At 35.6% G+C, this 25,135-nt stretch overlaps 1 protein-coding gene across 1 annotated transcript; it reads right to left on the bottom strand.

Annotated features, from left to right (window-relative positions):
- Nucleotides 1–15,713: 15,713 nt before the first annotated feature.
- Nucleotides 15,714–16,748, bottom strand: LOC122796524 (trace amine-associated receptor 13c-like). Its single transcript, XM_044065121.1, has one exon. It carries the CDS (start codon nt 16,746–16,748, stop codon nt 15,714–15,716), a length of 1,035 nt encoding a protein of 344 aa, XP_043921056.1.
- Between the last annotated feature and the right edge of the window lie 8,387 nt (nt 16,749–25,135).

The raw sequence follows: 25,135 nt of genomic DNA, 5'->3' as shown, positions 1-25,135 counted from the left end.
TAACTATCTAAGTTTCTAAGAGTGGTACATTCTCTCTCTATTCCTGAACTTTTGTCTCCCACTTCCTAAATTATGTTTGCTTTGTCCTGATATATTGCATTATAATGGAAATTGTCTTTTCTCTGTTGCTTATCCTCGCACTTATGCAGGCATGAGAATTTAAGTCCCATAAACATGTGCAGTACATCTGAAAAAATAGAAGAATGCAAAGGAACACTTCAGTGCCCTTTGATACAATGACATTATTTAGGAAAGGCAAGCAGTTTCTTTCTTAAATAATGTCATTGAATAATAGCAATAACCCAGTCTTCAATGTCAATATATAGCAGGATTTGGGTCCCCTTCACATGGTCGACATTTCAGAATGTCGAAGACCATATTGCCAAGACCATATGATTAACATCTGAAATGTCGACCGTGTGGAACTGGCATCTCCGTACAGTGCGGAATGGAAAGATTTCCATCTTCCGCACTGTAGTGTGATCTCTGAGTTGGTATATTTAGGTTACGAGGGTGTGGGGTGTGGATGCCCCCTTGGGGGGTGCAGGGGGGCATAGACCCTCTGCTTGCAGCGTGAAGGTAAGATTTTGCTGTGTTTTTTTGTTTTTTCAATGGTCAACATTTCGAATGTTGGTCATATGGTCTCGGCCATATGGTCTTCGACATTCTGAAATGCTGATCATATAAGTAGATCCCAGGATTTATCCACTGTTGACTTTGTTTATTCACTTGAGCTTCACCCTCATGATCAAACCATGCCATCTGTGGAAAAATCCTGATATACTCACACCAACTCAAGGGGTTATTACTTAAACATCCACATGCTTTAAAGTTCATTCTTTTTTCTATATTTTGGAATTGTAAGACTTGTAGAAACACCACATATTTCACACAAAGCTTTTAGGCTAAATAGAACAACAGTGAGACTCAGGTCTGTGAAGTCTGCATTGACTCTTTGTTCATTATAGGATTATGTATAAAAAATATTAGTGTTAACATACTTGCCCACTCATGACCTTTATTTTTCATACTTAAAAGAGCTAATTTAGCACTATTTTCCTGACCGGGTTCTGTACTGAGCCTCCCAGGGCTGCAGACAAGTTCCACTGATGTATCTTGAATTTTTAGGATTTTGCTTAATTTCTTACTAGATTGCTCACCTGTGTAATTCACTGCTGAGAAACTTTTGGAGAGAACTTTCAGATGGCACTTAAAACCAGCCTTTTTGAAATGGATTATGACTGGGTGGGATGATCATGTTATTTAGTCTCTGTTTACAAAAACTTGATTTTATATTCACGTTGTTTTGGCCACTCTGACAATAAGTGTACTGCAAACTGATTTTATCTTTTGATAATGCTTTGGGCTAAAATACCTAAATATCTTTAAAGTTGAAGTTGGTCATTGCTTTCTGAAATGAAAAATTAATGACTAAAGAAAAAGGGTTAATTTCTTGTATGATGGCCAGTGGTTGCAGTCTTTGCCATTTTTGTTTGAGTTGCCTTAACAAAACAATTACCATTCTGCAAAAACAGATACCATATCCGGTAAAAAAATTATATTCGTGAACTTCACTGGGTATGAAAAGTGCAGTAACTTAAAAAAAATGTTTATCAGCAAAAATGTGTAATATCAGTGAATGTTATATAAAATACTGTGTGAGCATTATGTTTGCTTTCATTAATCTTGCAAGATACATTTTGGATTATCACCAGCAAAAGGCACTGGGAAGGAAAATAACCACCATCAAGAGTATAGTAATAAAATCCTCGACTTTAATTATAAATTCCAAGACATAAACCCTTAACTAGATCATCAGGTTTTCATCTTCCTTATAGCAAGACTTCATCAGATGCATGCAACAAATAAAATAACCTACTTTAAATATCTTCAAAGCTAATTAACACTAATCTAAATGACTTAATTAACAATAATCAAGGACTATGAAGTCACTACCCCAACAAGTGTACATATGATATGATATAATATAATAAGATAAAAAGGCACCTAAAGGATCATCCTAAACTACATTAATATTCAGCCTGTAAAAAACAGATTAAAACTGTAAAAATCACAGGGAATATATATGTAGATATATAAATATGCTTAAAATAACATTAATACATCATTTCTAATGCTCGTCCTATTGAAAATCAATGTAAAAGCTTCACCTAATAGTTAAACACAGTAAAACGTTTTATAAATGTAAAAAATATATGCATCAGAATGAAATCTCACCTAAATAAACTGCAAATGCAATAAACACAAATATTCTAAATTCAGTTTAATCTAATTCAAATAAATAGATAAAACTGTTTATTGAAACACCATAATTTTAAGAAAACGTGAACATCTCTTAAAACCCAAATGAATGCAGCAAAAACAAAAAACTAAAAGCAACAATATTGACTAAATTTAGCTGCTCATGTATTGAGGGTCTTACTTTATAATTTAGCAGCTCTCATTTTGAGGAAGGGGGCAATGGAGATATTCTCATTCAACCCAGGATATGTACTGGCCTGTAACGTAATTTGCTATCAAAGCTCCCTGTATTCAATTTTTTCTTCTTACATCCTGCTAAACCTAGAACAAAGAATAAAAAACAGTCTTTTTACATTCTTTAGTGTGTTTGTATAAAGCTTTCTTTTCGTTCCTTGTCTGTATGTCATAATAGCATTCATATATTCTTCTTTTTAATTTTTGTTCAAATTTACCCACGTAAAAAGTTTCACACCCTTCACAAACAACTAAATAAATTAAACCAGTAAAATGACAATTAAAATCATTTCCTCCTGCAGTAGTTCTACCCCTACATGTTAAAAATACTTTTTTTTGTTCAAAATGTAAGCACACTGGGAACAAGTACCCCATTTGAATGCCCCTTTCCTTCTAGCGTATGTATTCCTTTTCATTTTGTTGTCCTGTTCCAACAGCCCTTTCAGATTTTTTGCCGTCTTATAAACAACTTTAACAAGTTCTTTGGGAATTTCTACAATATCAGTTAGGACAATAAATCTCTCCCATTCTTTTACTATAATGTTCTTAACTGTATGTGTGTTCCCATTACATTCTGTCACAAAAACTTTATTAAAACATCTGTCTTGGTTCAAATCCGTATGTCCTTCTGTCTCATCTCTTATACATTTCTCACCTAAAATTGGTCTGAATCTATCTTTTCTTCCACCAATTATCTCATTTTAATACCCTGTATCAAATCTAGGAGTATACCCTTTCCTTAAATAAATTTCTAAAAATTCACATTCATCCTCCAAATCAGAGTCCAAAGAGGTCATTCTACTGGCCCTCACAAATTGTCCCTCTACCATACTTCTTTTTTAGTGAGGTGGATGGGCACTTCTATAATGAAAATAGGAATACGAAAACATATCTTTCCTATAGATCCTAGATTTAAAACCACCTTCAGCTTTGAAAATGGCCACATCCAGATAATGTAAAATGTTATATTTAAAATTAGGGTCTATATTAGCTAGCTGAAGCTGAAACCCAGCCACTGGGGATGCACAAGCCAGTGCATTTTCTTTGTGCCGGTCCCAAGCCCGGATAAATGGGGAGGGTTGCGTCAGGAAGGGCATCCGGCGTAAAACTTCACCAAATCTTTTCTGCAGTCACCAGTTAATATTTCCATACTGGATCGGTCGACGCCCGGGTTAACAATGACCACCACCAGTACTGTTAGCCAACAGGGTGCTGGGGGAAATTGGGCTACTGTTGGCTGAAGGAGGAGAAGAGGTGGAAGGCATGGCTGAAGGCAGGAAGAGAGGAGAAAGGCTAGGACTGTGGTAGTGAGGGTCAGAACTTTGAATGTTGGCAGTATGACTGGTATAGGGAGAGAGCTAGCTGATATGATGGACAGAAGGAAGGTTGGTATATTGTGTGTGCAAGAGACCAGATGGAAGGGGAGTAAGGCTAGGTGTATCGGAGGTGGGTTCAAATTGTTTTATCATGGTGTGGATGGGAGGAGAAATGGCATAGGAGTTAATCTGAAGGAACAGTATGCGAAGAGTGTTTTGGAGGTGAAAAGGGTGTCAGATAGAGTGATGTTTATGAAGCTGGAAATTGATGGTGTAATGATTAATGTTGTTAGTGCATATGCTCCACAAGTTGGGTGTGCAATGAATAAAAAAGAAAAATTTTGGAGTGAATTGGAAGAAGTGGTGATGACTGTACCCAAGGGTGAGAGAGTGGTGATTGGAGCAGATTTAAATGGGCATGTTGGTGAAAGGAACAGTGGGGATGAGGAAGTGATGGGTAGGTATGGTGTTAAACAAAGGAATGCAGAAGTTTAGATGGTAGTGGATTTTGTGAAAAGGATGGATATGGCTGTGGTGAATACGTATTTTAACAAGAGGGAGGAGCATAGGGTGACATACAAGAGTGGAGGAAGATGCACACAGGTGGATCATATCTTATGTAGGAGGGCCAGTTTGAAGGAGATTGGAGACTGTAAAGTGGTGGCCGGAGAAAGTGTAGTTAGGCAGCATAGGATGACGTTGGTGATCAAGAAGTGGAGGATGAGTGTGAGGACAGCACCTAGGATCAAATGGTGAAAATTAAAAAAGGGTAATTGTGAGGTGGAGTTCAGGGATGAGTTAAGACAGGCACTGGGTGGCAGTGAAGAGTTACCAAATAGCTGAGTAACTACAGCAGAGCTAGTAAGGAAGATGGCTAGAAAGGTGCTTGGTATCACATCGGGACAGAGGAAGGACGACAAGGAGACATGGTGGTGGAATGAGGAAGTACAGAAGAGTATACAAGCAAAGAGGTTGGCAAAGAAGAAATGGGATTGTCAGAGATGAAGAAAGTAGACAGGAGTATAAGGAGATGAGGTGCATGGCAAAGAGAGAGGTGGTGAAGGCTAAGGATAAGGCATATGAAGAGTTGTATAAAAGGTTGGACACTAAGGAGGGAGAAAAGGACCTGTACCGATTGGTTAGACAGAGGGACTGAGCTAGGAAAGATGTGCAGCAGGTAAAGGTGATAAAGGATAATGCAGGAAACATACTCACAAGCGAGGAGAGTGTGTTGAGGAGATGGAAAGAGTACTTTGAGGGGTTGATGAATGAAGAGAATGCGAGGGAGAGAAGGCTGGATGATGTAGGTATAGTGAATCATGAAGTACAATGGATTAGCAAGGAGGAAGTAAGGATAACTATGAAGAGAATGAAGAATAGAAATGCTGTTGGCCAAGATGACATACCTGTGGAAGCATGGAGGTGTTTAGGTGAAATGGCAGTGGAGTTTTTAATCAGATTGTTTAATGAAATCTTGGAAAGGATGCCTGAGGAATGGAGAAAAAGTGTTTTGGTACCGATTGTTAAGAATAAGGGTGATGTGCAGAGCTGTAGTAACTACAGAGGGATTAAACTGATCAGTCACAGCATGAAGTTATGGGAAAGAGTAGTGGAAGCTAGGTTAAGAGGGGATGTGATGATTAGTGAACAGCAGTATGGTTTCATGCCGGGAGGAGCAATACAGATGTGATGTTTGCTCTGAGAGTGTTGATGGAGAAGTACAGAGAATGTCAGAAGGAGTTGCATTGTGTTTTTGTAGACTTGGAGAAAGCATATGACAGGGTGCCTAGAGAGGAGTTGTGGTATTGTATGAGGAAGTCAGGAGTGTTAGAGAAGTATGTAAGAGTGGTACAGGATATGTACAAGGGTAGTGTGACAGCAGTGAGGTCTGCGGTGGGAGTGACGGATGCGTTTAAGGTGGAGGTGGGGTTACATCAAGGATCAGCTCTGAGCCCTTTCTTATTTGCAATGGTGATGGACAGGTTGACAGATGAGATCAGACAGCAGTCTTCATGGACTATGATGTTTGCAGATGACATTGTGATCTGTAGTGAGAGTAGGGAGCAGGTGGAGGAGACCCTGGAGAGATGGAGATATGCTCTAGAGAGAAGAGGAATGAAGGTCAGCAGGACTAAGACAGAATATATGTCTTTGAATGAGAGGGAGGATAGAGGAATGGTGAGGATGCAAGGAGTAGAGGTGGCAAAGGTGAATGAGTTTAAATACTTGGGGTCAACAGTTCAGAGTAACGGTGAGTGTGGAAGAGAGGTGAAGAAGAGAGTACAGGCAGGATGGTGTGGGTGGAGAATAGTGTCAGGAGTGATTTGTGACAGACGAGTACCTGTAAGAGTGAAAGTGAAGGTCTACAAGAGGGTAGTGAGGCCAGCTATGTTATATAGGTTTTAGACAGTGGCATTGACAAAAAGGCAGGAGTTTGAGCTGGATGTGGCAGAGTTAAAGATGTTAAGATTTGCACTGGGTGTGACGAGAGTGGACAGGATTAGGAATAAGTATATTAGAGGGTCAGCCCAGGTTGGAAGGTTTGGAGACAAAGCCAGAGAGGCAAGATTATGTTGGTTTGGACATGTGCTGAGAAGGGATGTGGAGTATATTGGGAAATAGATGCTAAGGATGAAGCTACCAGGTAACAGGAAAAGAGGAAGGCCTAAGATAAGGTTTATGGATGTGGTGAGAGAGGACATGCAGGTGGTTGGTGTGACAGAGCAAGATGCAGAGGACAGGAAGAAATGAAAACAGGTGATCCGCTGTGGTGACCCCTAACAGGAACAGCCGAAAGAAGATGATGATGATGATTAGCTAGCTGAAGTGTCAAAAGAGCGAATGCTCTTTCATCGACAGCTAATTTTTGAAAACAAACAAAGTCAAACATACGGAACAGCGATTTTTTTTCCCCAGGGGAAAAAAAATCGCTGCTCAAAAATAAAAAAAAAAAGCAAAAAAAAAAAAAAAAAACAAAAAACAAAAAATAAAACAAAACAAATCCACAAAACAAAATAATGTGGGGGCTAAGACCCCCACAACCCCCTACTTAAATATATTCAACTCCAAGATCGCACCACAGTGGAGGAAATGGCAAAGTCCCGACAACGGCCCAGCAATTTTTTTCTCTGGGAAAAAAAATCACTGTTCCAGACAGTCGACATTTTGTATTTTCGCATATTAGCAGTTGATGAAAGAGCATTCGCTCTTTTGATACTTTGACTAGCTAATATAGACCATAAAGTTATATGTAATTTTTTTTAAAAATCTGTAGTTCTTCCCAAATAGTTAATAAATTATTCCTACTTATCAAGAGAAGCTGTCCAAAAGATACATATATCATCTAGGTATCTCTTGTATCAGACCCAACAATCTATATAGCCTGAATGAAAAATGAATCTCTCTTCCCATGAAGCCAAAACTATGTTTGTATAGGTCGGGGCACAGGCAGCGCTCATAGCTACCCCCTGGGTTTTTTGGAAAATTTCCCCTCCAAAACGGATGTAATTATTTTTCAAAACCACATCCATTAAATTTAAACATACTAGTTTTTCGCTATGATGTAGCTTTTTTCTTTAAATAAAGCCTCTTTAAACAGTTCCATACCTTTCTTGTGAGGAATGCTGGTGAACAAATCTAGTATATCAATTGTTACAAATATAATGTTTTTACCATACAATTCCTGTTGAACATTCTTTAAAAAGACACAAGAATTTTTTAAAATACTATTTTCATTCATCTAATTTTTTTTTTTAAATATTTGGATAAAGATGCTGTTTTAGACCCTTCTGCACCTAATATGGGTCTTAATGGTGGGTCAAGCTCATTCTTATGAATCTTGGGGATTCCAAAAATGGAGAGAATTTTTGTTTTCTCATTTTTCATATAATTATAAGCATTTTGATAGATTAGTCCCTCCATTAACTTATCACTTAAAATTATATTGATCTTTTTATATGAAACATTGATTTCATTCCTGGATACCCTAATATGTTTACTTGTATCTAATAAAATATCATTCATTTTACAATCATAAAGTATCGTGTCCATAATTACAGCTCCCCCACCTTTATCAGGTTTCATGACCCTAATGTTTTTATTTTTTCTCAAATGTTTCAATACCTTTTTTTCACCTGGAGCCAAGTTGGGTCTGTATCTACTTTTTAAAAACTTTTTTTCTAATTTCTTTCTCTACTGTGGCCTCAAAGTTTTTAAGTTGGGGGTGAAGTGGTGGATTAGCCACACTTTTCTTTCTTACACCATCTATTGTTACCTTGGATTGTTGTGGAATAATAAAGCCTAAATTGATTTTTCCTTGTGAAGAGCTTGAGATCCAAAATAACTTTTGTCAAATCTCCCTTCTTTTGTGGGATAAACCTGAGCCTCTTAGATAACATTTTAAAATGTTTTGTCATTAAATCTATATTGATATAATTAAAGATATTGAAATTGTTACATGTGTATCTATGATTACCATTAAAAACCACAGAATGAGATTATAAAATGTCTTTTTCAAAGGGAGTGGTAAAGGTACTAATATCTCACTCTCTCCCCATTCCCCATTCTTGCCCCTCTGTGGTTATAGTAATTTTGATGGCATTGTGGTGGGTTCCTGTTTTTTAACCTTTTGGACCTCCGTAGAGGGGGGTATTCTAAATGGTCATTTATATCCCTTCTGTCCTTCAAGTCATTCCTTACTTGTTCTTCTCCTTTGGATAGGTCTCGTCTCAGGTCTATTGTCATAGAAATTGCCCTTATCTGTTCTGTTGGAATTTTTAGGTCTAGGGTAGTTCCTATTTTCTTTATAGTCAAGAACATCCCTTTCAAGTTTTCTTAATTTCGTATTAATAAGCCCATCACATTTCTCATCTATCCTTTAACTAATATTGAAGTACTTTTTCTTTTCTATATCAGTAGTAAACATAAAATATGTTATAATACAATGATTAAGCTCCTCAATATCTTTTTATAAACATTCCTTTATTCTATCATTTACTCTAATTATGGCTCTCACAATCTCCAAGCCACAACAATTAAAAGCTTCTATTAATTATTTGTGAAATTCACTACCTACCTGCACATTATTGGGTATTTATAAACTCTAAGCCCTTTTGGGACAATACCCATACTCACACATTCTTTTCAATAAGTATTTTTGATGTCCAAGGATCTATGTTTTGACATTAAATCAAACAATTTATTCACTTTGTTGTTGTAAGTATCTGTATATAGTTCTTCTATTCCTATATTATTTTTGAATCTGGATACAAAATTAACAAATAACCATTCATTTAAATTATGATTATCCAAATTTCAAAAAGTGTCACCTCTATTTTGCTGGACTTGTGAAACTTCTTTGTGTCGACATTTGGTTGTTTGATGTTGACCCTCTGTGTCTTTCAGAATCATCGGTGTTTGTTGGAAATCAGTATCTCCTCTAGAACTGTGAAAAACATCCAAGTTTCTTTGTTGTAGTTCAGCATTTCTGCTCATATCATTCAATCACCATTATGGTAATGTGTTGACTTCCTGGTTTCATTCACCAGGAATTTTGTAAAGTAAGTCGATTATTGATTGGCTGATCGGTGTTAGCATAAACGCTTAACTAGATCACAGCATTTTTGTCTTCCTTATGGCAAGACTTCATCAGATGCATGCAACAAATAAAATAACCTACTTTAAATACCTTCAAAACTAATTAACACTAATCTAAATGACTTAATTAACAGTAATCAAGTGCTATGAAGTCACTACCCCAACAAGTGCACATATAATATGGTATAATATAATAAGATAAAAAGACACCTAAAGGATCATCCTAAACTACATTAATAGTCAGCCTGTACAAAACAGATTAAAACTGTAAAAACTGCAGGGAATATATATGTAGATATATAAATATGCTTAAAATAACATTAATACATCAATTGTAATGCTTGTCCTATTGAAAATCAGTGTAAGAACTCCACCTAATGGTTAAACACAGTAAAACGTTTTATGTATGTAAAAAATGGTTTGCTATCATATTGTCGCACCGACATTGTGCGAGTGTTCAGATTTCCAAATCAAAATATCGGAAATCACAAGAATGAACAAACTAAATGTAGAATGCAACATTTTGGTAAATTCGACATCTCAGAAATGTCGAATTTACTGAAAATACTACACTTCCGGTCAACAATAACAAATACACTAGAAGGAAAGGGACATTCAAATGGGGTACTTGTTCCCAGTGTGCTTACATTTTGAACAAAAAAAAGTATTTTTAACATGTAGGGGTAGAACTATTGAAGGAGGAAATTATTTTAATTGTCATTCTACTGGTTTAATTTATTTAGTTGTTTGTGAAGGGTGTAAACCTTTTTACGTGGGTAAATGGAACAACATTTAAAAAGAAGACTATATGAACATTATTATGACACACAGACAAGGAATACAAAGAATGCTTTATATAAACACACTAAAGAATGTAAAAAGGTTAAGTTTTTATTCTTCTTCTGGCAGAGGTTAAGCAGGATATAAGATGGGACTATGGGAAGAAAGAATCGAATATAGGGAGCTTTGGTGGCAAATTACGTTACAGGCCAGTACATACCCTGGGTTGAATGAAAACATCTCCATTGCTCCCTCCTCAAAATGAGAGTTTAAATTATAAAGCAACACCCTCAACACATGAGCAGCTAAATTATTAGCCAATATTGTCACTTTTTAGTTTTTAGTTTTTAGTTTTTGCTACATTCGTTTGGATTTTAATAGATGTTCATGGTTTCTTAAAATTATGGTGTTTCAATAAACAGTTTTATCCATTGATTTGAATTAGATTAAAATGACATTTAGAATATTTGTGTTTATTGTATTTGCAGTTTTTTAGGTGAGATTTAATTCTGGTACATATATTTTCTACATGCATAAAACATTTTACTGTGTTTAACCATTAGGTGTAGCTTTTACATTTTCAATAGGACGAGCATTACAATTGATGTATTAATGTTATTTTAAGCATATTTATATATCTACATATATATTCCCTGCAGGTGTTACAGTTTTAATGTGTTTTTTACAGGCTATTAATTTATTTTAGGGCGATCCTTTAGGTATCTTTTTATCTTATTATATTATACCATATTATATGTGCACTTGGAGTAGTGACTTCATAGCCCTTGATTATTGTTAATTAAGTCATTTTGATTAGTGTTAATTAGTTTTGAAGGTATTTAAAGTAGGTTATTTATTTGTTGCATGCATCTGATGAAGTCTTGGTATAAGGAAAACGAAAACACGGTGATCTAGTTAAGCGTTTATGTCTTGGAATTTATAATTAAAGTTCAGGATTTTTTTTACTATACTCTTCGTGGTGGTTGTTCTCCTTCCTAGTGCCTTTTGCTCTTTGGCTTCAGGCACTGTTTCTGTATGTTTTGACTATACATTTTGGATTATCTGTCATACCTGTCAACTCTCCAGATTTTCACAGGATGTTCATATTTTGCCTCATATTTTTGGTCTGTTCCCCATAAAATATGTGATTTTCTGGATTTTTGTGGCAAATCAGTGAGGACTGAATTCAGTAAATAATGATAGGCATCTGAGTTTCAGACTTCTTATCCTTTAGAAAATGCATAGTAACAGAAGAACTTTTATTTTAGCAACTTTCTAAGTTTATAAGAGCTACATTTAAAATTTGTCCCTATTTTTGGGGCTTTGTCCTCCCATTAATTTTGGCTTTGCCCAGATTTTTTGTGCTAAGAGGTTGAGAGCTATGCATCCTGGCTCAGTATCTGAAAAAATACAATGAATTATTATCATAATTGTTATGTGAAGTGCTCCACAACATTTTAGTTTCTTACAATATTATTTTACTTCAGTTGGTTACGCTTTACCATTCGATAATTGTTACTTTTGAAAATGAAACAGAAAGATGTGATTATACCCACTCCTGAAACACCGTTAAATATTACAACCTGGTTTGTTTGAACCATTTTTACACACTTATTGACCACACTGATGGAGAAATATTGTTCTAAAATAAATATGATATACAGGATAAATACTGTGCCCATCTCAGACTATTGTTTGTCAAAATTTTTTTTTCAAAAACACATTGCATTTACTAATATAAATGGAGTCATTTAATGTTCTGTTGTATACTGCCGAACCAGTTTTTTTTTCTTTTGGCATTTGTGTTACCTTACAGTGAAGTTACAGATGAAATAAGTTTGATATTCTGTCCAGTTTTGCAGCATCAGCGTGATTGTATTGTCAGGCCACTGTCCACTGGCAATGTACTCACCCCTGTGTATGAGAAATCCTGAACAGTAAGGTCTGACCACTCACATTTTGCCTACCTTTATCTGGAAAATGACTGCATCATGGATGAAAGTGGAACATCAAGGTAAGATAAACTGCTTAACAGCCTGAAGGTCTTAAGTACAGGAACAGAATGATTAAATCAAAAGCATTTTGTGTCAGTGTGTTATACAGTAGTTCATGCATCCATGGCATATTACATACTTGCCTGAAAGGTGATGCATTAGCCTTTCTTGTTCCATTTTGCACCAAGCAGGAAGTTTTTATTTATTTGTAAAATGGTTACTGAGTAACTAAATGCCAATGCATCCATTGCAGTAAACTCAGTGAAACACAACTAGCCACATACTGTGCTTACTTGTCTTTGCTTTTCTTTAATAAAAACAAATGAAAAATGTAAAAACTAAATCTACAGATCTATGTTACAGCTAAAACAAATAACTAAATAGCCAGTGCATTGCTATGTGAGGCTGGATTTTCTATTTTAAAAATACTTTGGTTTGATTTCTAGGTTTTGATAATGACAGTCTGCATGTTCATGTGCAAAAAATCAGAAAGAAAGATATATATATATATATATATATATATATATATATATATATATATATATATATATTTGTTTTTTTTAGAGAGAGAGAGTACAAAGAGTTTATGCTGGTATTTACAGTTTGCCTTAATAATGACTGTAACTTCAAGACCTACCATATACCCACAGCTGGCTTTTGATTTTTTGTTAACAGAGGTTAAGCAGGATATAAGATGGGGACTATGGGAAGAAAGAATCGAATACAGGGAACTTTGGTGGCAAATTACGTTACAGACCAGTACATACCCTGGGTTGAATGAAAACATCTCCATTGCTCCTTCCTCAAAATGAGAGCTTTTAAATTATAAAGCAACACCCTCAACACACGAGCAGCTAAATTATTAGCCAATATTGTCACTTTTTAGTTTTTAGTTCTTGCTACATTCGTTTGGATTTTAATAGATGTTCATGGTTTCTTAAAATTATGGTGTTTCAATAAACAGTTTTATCCATTGATTTGAATTAGATTAAAATGACATTTAGAATATTTGTGTTTATTGTATTTGCTGTTTTTTAGGTGAGATTTAATTCTGGTACATATATTTTCTACATGCATAAAACATTTTACTGTGTTTAACCATTAGGTGTAGCTTTTACATTTTCAATAGGACGAGCATTACAATTGATGTATTAATGTTATTTTAAGCATATCTATATATCTACATATATATTCCCTGCAGGTTTTACAGTTTTAATGTGTTTTTTACAGGCTATTAATTTATTTTAGGGCGATCCTTTAGGTATCTTTTTATCTTATTATATTATACCATATTATATGTGCACTTGTTGGAGTAGTGACTTTATAGCCCTTGATTATTGTTAAGTCATTTTGATTAGTGTTAATTAGTTTTGAAGGTATTTAAAGTAGGTTATTTATTTGTTGCATGCATCTGATGAAGTCTTGGTATAAGGAAAACGAAAACGTGGTGATCTAGTTAAGCGTTTATGTCTTGGAATTTATAATTAAAGTTCAGGATTTTTTTACTATACTCTTCATGGTGGTTGTTCTCCTTCCTATTGCCTTTTGTTCTTTGGCTTCAGGCACTGTTTCTGTATGCTTTGATTATACATTTTGGATTATCTGTCATACCTGTCAACTCTCCAGATTTTCACAGGATGTCCATATTTTGCCTCATATTTTTGGTCTGTTCCCCATAAAATATGTGATTTTCTGGATTTTTGTGGCAAATCAGTGAGGACTGAATTCAGTAAATAATTATAGGCATCTGAGTTTCAGACTTCTTATCCTTTAGAAAATGCATAGTAACAGAAGAACTTTTATTTTAGCAACTTTCTAAGTTTATAAGAGCTACATTTAAAATTTGTCCCTATTTTTGGGGCTTTGTCCCCCCATTAATTTTGGCTTTGCCCAGATTTTTTGTGCTAAGAGGTTGAGAGCTATGCATCCTGGCTCAGTATCTGAAGAAATACAATGAATTATTATCATAATTATTATGTGAAGTGCTCCACAACATTTTAGTTTCTTACAATATTATTTTACTTCAGTTGGTTACGCTTTACCATTCGATAATTGTTACTTTTGAAAATGAAACAGAAAGATGTGATTATACCCACTCCTGAAACACCGTTAAATATTACAACCTGGTTTGTTTGAATCATTTTTACACACTTATTGACCACACTGATGGAGAAATATTGTTCTAAAATAAATATGATATACAGGATAAATACTGTCCGCATCTCAGACTATTGTTTGTCAAAATTTTTTTTCAAAAACACATTGCATTTACTAATATAAATGGAGTCATTTAATGTTCTGTTGTATACTGCCGAACCAGATTTTTTTTCTTTTGGCATTTGTGTTACCTTACAGTGAAGTTACAGATGAAATAAGTTTGATCTTCTGTCCAGTTTTGCAGCATCAGCGTGATTGTATTGTCAGGCCACTGTCTGCTGGCAATGTACTCACCCCTGTGTATGAGAAATCCTGAACAGTAAGGTCTGCCCACTCACATTTTGCCTACCTTTATCTGGAAAATGACTGCATCATGGATGAAAGTGGAACATCAAGGTAAGATAAACTGCTTAACAGCCTGAAGGTCTTAAGTACAGGAACAGAATGTTTAAATCAAAAGCATTTTGCGTCAGTGTGTTATACAGTAGTTCATGCATCCATGGCATATTATATACATGCCTGAAAGGTGATGCATTAGCCTTTCTTGTTCCATTTTGCACCAAGCAGGAAGTTTTTATTTATTTGTAAAATGGTTACTGAGTAACTGAATGCCAATGCATCCATTGCAGTAAACTCAGTGAAACACAACTAGTCACATACTGTGCTTGCTTGTCTTTGCTTTTCTTTAATAAAAACAAATGAAAAATGTAAAAACTAAATCTACAGATCTATGTTACAGCTAAAACAAATAACTAAATAGCCAGTGCATTGCTATGTGAGGCTGGATTTTCTATTTTAAAAATACTTTGGTTTGATTTCTAGGTTTTGATAATGACAGTCTGCATGTTCATGTGCAAAAAATCGGAAAGAAAGAAAGAGAAATATATATATATATATATATATATATATATATATATATATATTTTTTAGAGAGAGAGAGTACAAAGATAGAGTTTGTGCTGGTATTTACAGTTTGCCTTAATAATGACTGTAACTTCAAGACCTACCATATACCCACAGCTGGCTTTTGATTTTTATGTTAACAGAGACAATGTAAGTCATTAGATGAATAGTTAGTCTTTACACTGAGGTTATGAAACACAGAAACATATTACTGAAAGAGTGGAAGGCCAGCCAAACACATGCTTTATCACTGGAATGCTAGAGTTAACATCAAGAGTTTTACCTCTTCATTACTACTACCCCCTCCAAAATCAAAAATGCACCATACTCTTGAGAATAAAAAAAATCAGTTATGCAATTCAAAAGAAGCATTTCTACAACTGTATCTATGACTATATGTCACACCACTATGAGCATTTAGAAAACTGCAACTAACAGGAATAAAAGAACATTTAAGGGAGGGTTCCATTCCTTATGGATTTTCTGAATATAATTTTAAAGATGATGAACCAGCTCTAAATATCTTGAATGACACTATCAGCTTCAGTGCTTTCTGAAACCAAGGATAAAAGAATGCGTACACAATAGGATTGCATGCAGAGTTAAAATATCCCAGCCATAATAATGCATCAGAAACAATCGTAGGGGTAGAATAATTAATGTATGGCTCAATAACTGTATCAATAAATGCTGGAAGCCATGACAGGACAAACACAATCACAACAATGGCTAATGTTTTTGCAGCCTTGTGCTCATTACTTTGTGTAACCTTTCCTTGCAGCCGTACCCTGAACTTTACTCCAACAGAATGTACTGCTTCTGCATGCCATCGAGCAACAATGAAGATTTTGGCATACATGCCCAACATTAATAAACAGGGTATAAAAAAAGATACAAGGTAATCTATAGTTCCAAGCACTTCATTAAAAATAACTTGACAGCTACCTATACAAGCATTTGGTGTAATATAATTACCTTGCTCTATTACTGATTTGGAAAGTAATGAAACATTTGCATAAATTACTGGAACAGCCCAACTGACTGTCAAATACATTCCTATCACACAATTGTTTATTTTGTTAGTATAATGTAATGGATCACAAATAGCATAGTAACGATCAATAGCAATAAATATCAGATGAATGATTGAAGCTGAAGTAAGGGAGACATCAAAGCTGTTATGTAGAACACATATTGTATCTCCAAAGTACCAACATCTTTCTATAGTCCTAATCATGCTAAAAGGCATAACAGTTAGTCCTATAAGGAGGTCAGCTACAGCCAGTGAGAGGACCAGAAAGTTGGTTGGAGACTGAAGTTGCTTAAAGTGTGAGATTGAAATAATCACCATAAGGTTTCCACAGATTGTCATCATTATTCCAGCTGAAAATAAGATGTACAGAAGTGTCCTTGTGGTCATTGACCAAGGCTCCTTAGTGCAAGAACCATTTAATGAACTAAAACAATATTGAATGTCTTCTGAATCCTTGCTTTCAGTAAAGACCATTGCTGTAAAAAAAAAAAAAAAAAAAAACTTAGTAGCTTGTGAAATAATTATTTGACAAGTTGCACAACAGATTCCTAACAAGTTGTACATATTTACGGATCTTAAATGTAGATCATTCACTGTCCTTGCCATTCTCTCATTCTCCAGGACATTGCTTTACTTGTATTTGAAGACACTTATGAAAACATAGACACACACACACACACACACACACACACACACACACACACACACACACACACACACACACACACACATGCATATCATCTTCTTCACTATGACAGGCACATACAATTTTTTGCCTTTCCTGAAGTACAGTTCACTTTTCTGATTCCTTTACATTTTTGTCTGCAGTCATAAATCAGCATGATTTAAATATATATATATATATATATATATATATATATATATATATACACACACACAAAAAAAAACGAAGACAAGTACTTACATCAAATGATGCATGCTGTATTTATACAGATCTTAAATGAATAACAAGCTCTCATAAGGTTCGAAATTATCCCCGAAGAAAACATTCAAATGTAAACAGATAACCCTCCTGACAGCTTCTTAGACGCTGTTGCACTATCATATATCGATGGAATTAAAGAAAAGGCATAGAAAAATAAAAATGTACTACTGGAGTTTCATTTAGATCTATTTAACAGCAGCATAGAAATGTTCTTCATAGACAAAGTACTGTTTGAATGAATTTGTTTGATTTCAATAATCACGGCTGCGTTTCAAGAAATTGTATATAACTTTCATCTAATTACTGCCTCATGTTTGAACACAATATTTCACTGTGTTAAAATTTAAAGGATAGGATTTATAAAAATATTAAATTGTACAACTGTGAAATTTTTGAAATAATTAAAAAAGCAATATAACAAACAGCATTCATGTGTGATATGCAAAAGAATAGGAATATTGATAAGGATGAATGTATCCAGTGCTGGCTTTGCTTAGATTATGTTTATATGCAGTAATGCACCTGCATGCACAATCACTTGTGTACATGTACACATGGACACGCACATGCATATGTGTGTATATATATATATATATATATATATATATATAGATATATATATATATATATATATATATATATATATATATATATATATATTTATTTGTGTTGTAGGTTTGTGGATGTGTGTTGTTTTGTTTGATTATGTTGTGGTTAGTGGGTGTTGTGGTATATGTGTGGTCTGGTGTGTGCTGTGTTTTAGGTGTTTTGAATTTCACAGTTTTGCTTTTTCGGTGTTATGTGTATTCAATTTCATGGTCTCGAAAAACTGAAATTTGAGATTTCAGTATTTCGAGATTATGAAGTGAATCTATATATATATATATATATATATATATATATATATATATATATATATATATATATATATATATGGATCCCTATCATATGATAGATACCTCATTTGACTGAAATGCATTTGACTGAGACCATAAGACTGAAATTTCAAAAGACTGAAAAGTCACTTGACTGAAACCCATAAGAATGAAACCCATAATACTGAATTTCAACATACTAAATTGTAAACTGGATGGTATAAATCCAGGCTAGGTGGGGGTGGGGGCTACACCACCCACACCCGCCAATGTGGGGGCTGTGCCCCCCACACCACCCCAATTATATATACTAACTCCAGGATCACACTACAGTGAGGAATAGGGCATAGTACTTCAGCATGTAGACTACAGTAAGGTAAGAGAAAGGTATGTGCCCCCCACCTACTCTGGTTTTATATAGTCCACATACATACATATATATATATATATATATATATATATATATATATATATATATATATATATATGTATATATATATATATATATATATATATATATATATATATATATATATATATCTATACGGTTTAAAACAGTGTACTATATATGGTAATGGTAACAGCAAATCAGCAGAGGTTCATAAATGTTAGTAATGCTAATAAAATAGATTGTGGAACTGTAACAATATGCTCACATAACATGTTGAAAAATATTACACCTTTATTGCATGCTTGTATGGTAGACTTTATGATGCTGGTGAAATATAGCTGTATGAGTAGGAAACTAGGAAAACAGCATTCACAGTTGTGATTAACATATTACCCAGGTATCCATGAGTATTTCTTACATACTTGTAAAAATGTGTACATCATTACATAGCAGTAGACACAGGCTTCACAATACACTGATAGTAATGACTTGCTCAGGTGTTTTACAATATGTTCAACGTGAATTATGTTTGAGAGGCAGTATAGCAGCCACATGTGCAATTAATTTTATAACAGTACAATAAATTTGAGGGAGGGGTGCACTGTCCAGTTTTTATGTTTTCTTTGTTTGGTGTGGGTGGATTGTTTTTTGCAACTTTGTGTTCTTTTGTTACTTGTGTAATGATACTGTTAGAGAAATTGAAGTTGTATTTCTATGTGTTGCCTTTTTTTACTCATGTTAGTTTGGCAGGCAGATCAAAATATATATATATTGCAAGTCATTCCTCTGCTTGGAACTCCTTCATCAGGATACAGAGGTTTTATACAGATGTATTCAGAAGGAGGAGAAGAAGGGGAAGGCATGCCCAAAGGCAGGTACAGGCTAGGACTGTGATAGTGAGGGTTGGAACTTTGAATGTTGGCAGTATGACTGGTATAGCGAGAAAGCTAGCTGATATGATGGACTGAAGGAAGGTTAGTATATTGTATGTGCAAGAGACCAGATGGAAGGGGAGCAAGGCTAGGTGTATCGGAGGTGGGTTCAAACTGTTTTATCATGGTGTGGATGGGAGTAGAAATGGCGTAGGCATTATCCTGAAGGAACAATATGCTAAGAGTGTTTTGGAGGTGAAAAGAGTGTCGGATAGAGTGATGTTTATGAAGCTGGAAATTGATGGTGTAATGATGAATGTTGTTAGTGCATATGCTCCACAAGTTGGGTGTGCGATGGATGAGAAAGAAAAATGTTGGAGTGAGTTGGATGAAGTGGTGATGACTGTACCCAAGGGTGAGAGAGTGGTGATTGGAGCAGATTTCAATGGGCATGTTGTTGAAGGGAACAGAGGGGATGAGGAAGTGATGGGTAGGTATGGTATTAAGCAAAGGAATGCAGAAGGTCAGATGGTAGTGGATTTTGCAAAAAGGGTGGACATGGCTGTTATGAATATGTATTTTAACAAGAGGGAGGAGCATAAGGTGACATACAAGAGTGGAGGAAGATGCACACAGGTGGATTATATCTTATGTAGAAGGACCAGTCTGAAGGAGATTGGAAACTGTAAAGTGGTGGCAGGGGAAAGTGTAGTTAGGCAGCATAGGATGGTGGTTTGTAGGATGACATTGGTGATCAAGAAGAGGAGGATGAGTGTGAGGGCAGCACCAAGGTTCAAATGGTGGAAATTGAAAAAGGGTAATTGTGAGGTGATGTTCAGGGAAGAGTTAAGACAGGCACTGGGTGGCAGTGAAGAGTTACCGAATAGCTGGGTAACTACAGCAGAGCTAGCAAGAGAGATGGCTAGAAAGGTGCTTGGTGTGACATCTGGAAAGAGGAAGGAGGACAAGGAAACCTGGTGGTGGAATGAAGAAGTACAAGAGAGTATACAGAGAAAGAGGTTGGCGAAGAAGAAGTGAGATTGTCAGAGAGATGAAGAAAGTAGACAAGAGTATAAGGAGATGAGGTGCATGGCAAAGAGAGAGGTGGCGAAGGCTAAGGATAAGATGTATGAAGAGTTGTATAAAAGGTTGGACACTAAGGAGGGAGAAAAGGACCTGTACCGATTGGCTAGACAGAGGGACCGAGCTAGTAAAGATGTGCAGCAGGTAAGGGTGATAAAGGATAATGAGGGAAACGTACTCACAAGCGAGGAGAGTCTGTTGAGCAGATGGAAAGAGTACTTTGAGGGGCTGATGAATGAAGAGAATGAGAGAAAGAGAAGGTTGGATGATGTGTGGATAGTGAATCATGAAGTGCAGTAGATTAGCAAGGAGGAAGTAAGGATAGCTATGAAGAGGATGAAGAACGGAAAGGCTGTTGGTCCAGATGACATACTTGTGGAACCATGGAAGTGTTTAGGTGAAATGGCAATGGAGTTTTTAACTAGATTGTTTAATGAAATCTTGGAAAGTGAGAGGATGCCTGAGGAATGGAGAAAAAGTGTTTTGGTACCAATTTTTAAGAATAAGGGTGATGTGCAGAGCTGTAGTAACTACAGAGGGATTAAATTGATCAGTCACAGCATGAAGTTATAGGAAAGAATAGTGGAAGCTAGGATAAGAAGGGAGGTGATGATTAGTGATCAGCAGTATGGTTTCTTGCCAGGAAAGAGCACTACAGGTGCAATGTTTGCTCTGAGAGTGTTGATGGAGAAGTACAGAGAAGGTCAGAAGGAGTTGCATTGTGTCTTTGTGGATTTAGAGAAAGCATATGACAGGGTGCCTAGAGAGGAGTTGTGGTATTGTATGAGGAAGTCGGGAGTGTCAGAGAAGTATGTAAGAGTGGTACAGGACATGTACAGGGGTAGTGTGACAGCAGTGAGGTCTGCGATGGGAGTGACGGATGCATTTAAGGTGGAGGTGGGATTACATCAAGGATCAGCTCTGAGCCCTTTCTTATTAACAATGGTGATGGACAGGTTGACAGAAGAGATCAGACAGGAGTCCCCGTGGACTATGTTTGCAGATGACATTGTGATCGGTAGTGAGAGTAGGGAACAGGTGGAGGAGACCCTGGAGAGGTAGAGATATGCTCTAGAGAGAAGAGGAATGAAGGTCAGCAGGACTAAGAGAGAATATATGTGTGTAAATGAGAGGGAGGATAGAGGAATGGTGAGGATGTAGGGAGTAGAGGTGGCAAAGGTGGATGAGTTTAAATACTTGGGATCAACAGTTCAGAGTAATGGTGAGTGTGGAAGAGAGGTGAAGAAGAGAGTACAGGCAGGATGGAGTGGGTGGAGAAGAGTGTCAGGAGTGATTTGTGACAGACGAGTACCAGTAAGAGTGAAAGGGAAAGTCTACAAGAGGGTAGTGAGACCAGCTATGTTATATGGGTTGGAGACAGTGGCACTGACAAAAAGGCAGGAGTCAGAGCTTGATGTGGCAGAGTTGAAGATATCAAGATTTGCAATGGGTGTGATGAGGATGGACAGGATCAGGAATAAGTATATTAGAGGGTCAGCCCAGGTTGGAAGGTTTGGAGACAAAGCCAGAGAGGCAAGATTACATTGGTTTAGACATGTGCTGAGGAGGGATGCAGAGTATATTGGGAAAAAGATGCTAAGGATGAAGCTGCCAGGTAACAGGAAAAGAGGAAGGCCTAAGATAAGGTTTATGGATGTGGTGAGAGAGGACATGCAGGTGGTGGGTGTGACAGAGCAAGATGCAGAGGACAGGAAGAAATGGAAACAGTTGATCTGCTGTGGCGACCCCTAATGGGAGCAGCCGAAAGAAGTTCAGCTGCAGTTTGAATATTACCCATGAGACATTCCACATGTACTACATATATGTTTTGTTAATACATTCTTATCCTAATGTGTATTCATAGTGTACATTGATATAACTATATTGTTTTATGTAACATTAAGCACTCACTGTAAAAAGCATACAATGTCACTACCACAATTGAAATTAATATTACATATTCTGTAATTAAAACAAAAAAAAAACTCCAAAGGTAAGATTATACATGCTTGTTTGTTGTAGGGAAGTTTCTGTAATTATATGTAGCTACTGTAAAACAGGTATACAACTAGCTAATGTATAAATGAAAATGTATAACAAAAAAGATAGGAGATAGCTGTACACTGAAGCTCACTTTGCATTAAACATACAGGTCAGTAAATAACAGTATGGTAATAATAAAGTAACATAAGATCACAAAAACAATAGCACATGCATTTTCAATCTATATTATACATGTGATGACTGTGTTGTATAACTGTAAAGTATGTGGGATGTATACCATAATTAATGTGACAAAGTCTTCTGCGTAATCCACAAAGTAATGATCCGATATCTGCAAGCTGTGTATTGACGGAAAACTGATTATTATCTCAGAGCCTTGCTGTTAGGTTACATCCTTATTTACTTATCGGACATGTTATCAGCACATCTTAGCAGCAGCATAAGTGCTTTACACACCTCCAGTAAATATAAGGTAATGATAATTCTACACATCAAATAACACAAATGCATCAGCAACATATTCCTGCCATATACATTTCAAGCCACTGGGGGGGTGCATACCATACACCCAACTTAAAACACATTACTCCACTAACTATATATATTACTTATCATTAAACAATGTTACAGTGTACTTTCAAAGAATGAAAGTCTGAGAATCTATTATTTTCTATATCCATAACAGTCATTACACATGTGGTTGCTAAACTATTTTTTGTAAACATACACAAGCTGAATATATTTCTTTCTATCTGTGTATGCCACTAATGGGAGTGGACAAAGTATCATGACTGTTGTTACACTGCACATTAATTGCATTATTAGTATGAGTGAACCAATATCAGTTGTCTGTTACACATTGTATTACACTGTTCAGTATGGTACAGACAGATCATTATATTTGTTGTATGTACATCCAAGTATGACCATTCTGCCCTGTACTCTGTCTACAATATTCAAGTCATCTAAAAAAGCTTAGACAATTTTATTAACTCTGCTCAACTCTCATGCTGCTAATATATTTTCCACTCTACACATGCTCATCTGCAGGCCTTTTTTTAATAAATTTGTGGTGGTTCTGTATGATATGATGATGTCAGAACTAGTGTGTCTCTTTTGAGCCATCTTTTCTGTGATACCACAATATACATCACCCTAGTATTTAAACAACAATAGGCCAGGCTCACTATTGGCTGGAGAAGACAGGGCTTGGGAGAAGAATGAGAATTGCCCAATATGTGTCTATACCTCCTTCTAAATTTGTGAACCCCCCCCCATCATTGCCTGCACATTCACCTACTACCTGAGACTACAGATGTTGTATAACACTGATGAAGTAGATAGCAATTGAATGAAAGAAAAGACGTACTCGGCAAACCACCACATGTATGTATTTCTTACAAATTTAGAGCTTTTGTCCAAAGTAGAAGGACTTCATCAGAATAACAAACAGCAGACAGTGAAAACTTTTATATCTACATAGGCCAAGCTAGTCCAATAAAAATCTAATTGGAATGGTTATGTAATTATCTAAAGTGACCAAATTTAATGACACACAACAAATAAATATAATACATAAAATATAAAACAAATAAACTTTTGTATATACCATCAAAAACGGTGGAGTCAACAATGAAAACTTAAGAAAAATGCCAAAGAAGCACACGTGAACTAGATACAGGTTGTTTTAGATTTCATTTTAGTTTATCTTCAATTCAATTTATTTTCATTTGTTGCATTATTTCTATAAATCAGATGGCAGTGTTGTATGGTTATTACGTCATTTGATCTAATATTGGTTTTTACTGGTTGCCTTCATTTTGGCGGCACTATTACTGCATTTAAAAAGTGCAATTGATTCATTCAGAGGCTATTCTGATGAAGTTCCTTTTTAATAAAGTGGACAAAAGCACTTACGTTTAGTCTCTTTGGTCGTTGTTCTTAAGTTTTCATTGACTCCACCATTTTTTATTTTTTTTTTATTTTTTATGGTTAGTTAATGTTTTCTCAGCAGCAGTGGATTATTTGTAAACTTTTGTATATATATATATATATATATATATATATATATATATATATAAAAACACTGTATTCACCTAAAAACATTGTGTATTACCATTTTAAAAGGCATAGGCTGTGATTGACCTAACTGACTTTGGACACTTCTGATAGAAACAGTTTCATTCAGTCCTGGATAAACTGTGGCATTGCAATTCAGTTTCTACTTTAACTCCTTACATTCAATGAAGTCATCAAAAGGACCACCCCCTTGCCTCAATTCAACATGATCAATAACAAAAACCTTAAATTAGTGATTACAATATTTTTATATGTTTGTAAAGAGTGGTCTTTTCATTATGTTTAGAGATATGTTGATAAATTCTAGACTTCGGGGTCTGTTTAGTTTTTTCAGTGTAGAAACTTATACAAAATTGGCACTGTACCACATAAAAAACACATTTGCTGGCACAATAATATTTCTGTTTCAGTTTAACTTCACCATAGTTCTCCAACCAGAAACTGACCCCTCCTGAATATATTTGCATTGTGTACAATGACCACACTTAACTATCTTACCAATGACCACAGGAGGTTTTGCCTTTTCAAGTAATCCCTTCAAGCAGGCATCTTTTTTATAAACTATTTGGTGGCCCTCACCTACAACCTTAATGTATTCTGGATCTACTCTG

The sequence above is a fragment of the Protopterus annectens genome, chromosome 1.part0, assembly GCF_019279795.1.
Source record: "Protopterus annectens isolate FY-2018-M chromosome 1.part0, PAN1.0, whole genome shotgun sequence".
In the NCBI taxonomy this organism is placed as follows: domain Eukaryota; kingdom Metazoa; phylum Chordata; order Ceratodontiformes; family Protopteridae; genus Protopterus; species Protopterus annectens.
The sequence above is the reverse complement of the archived record's forward strand: the minus strand, read 5'-3'. Positions and strand labels throughout refer to the sequence as shown.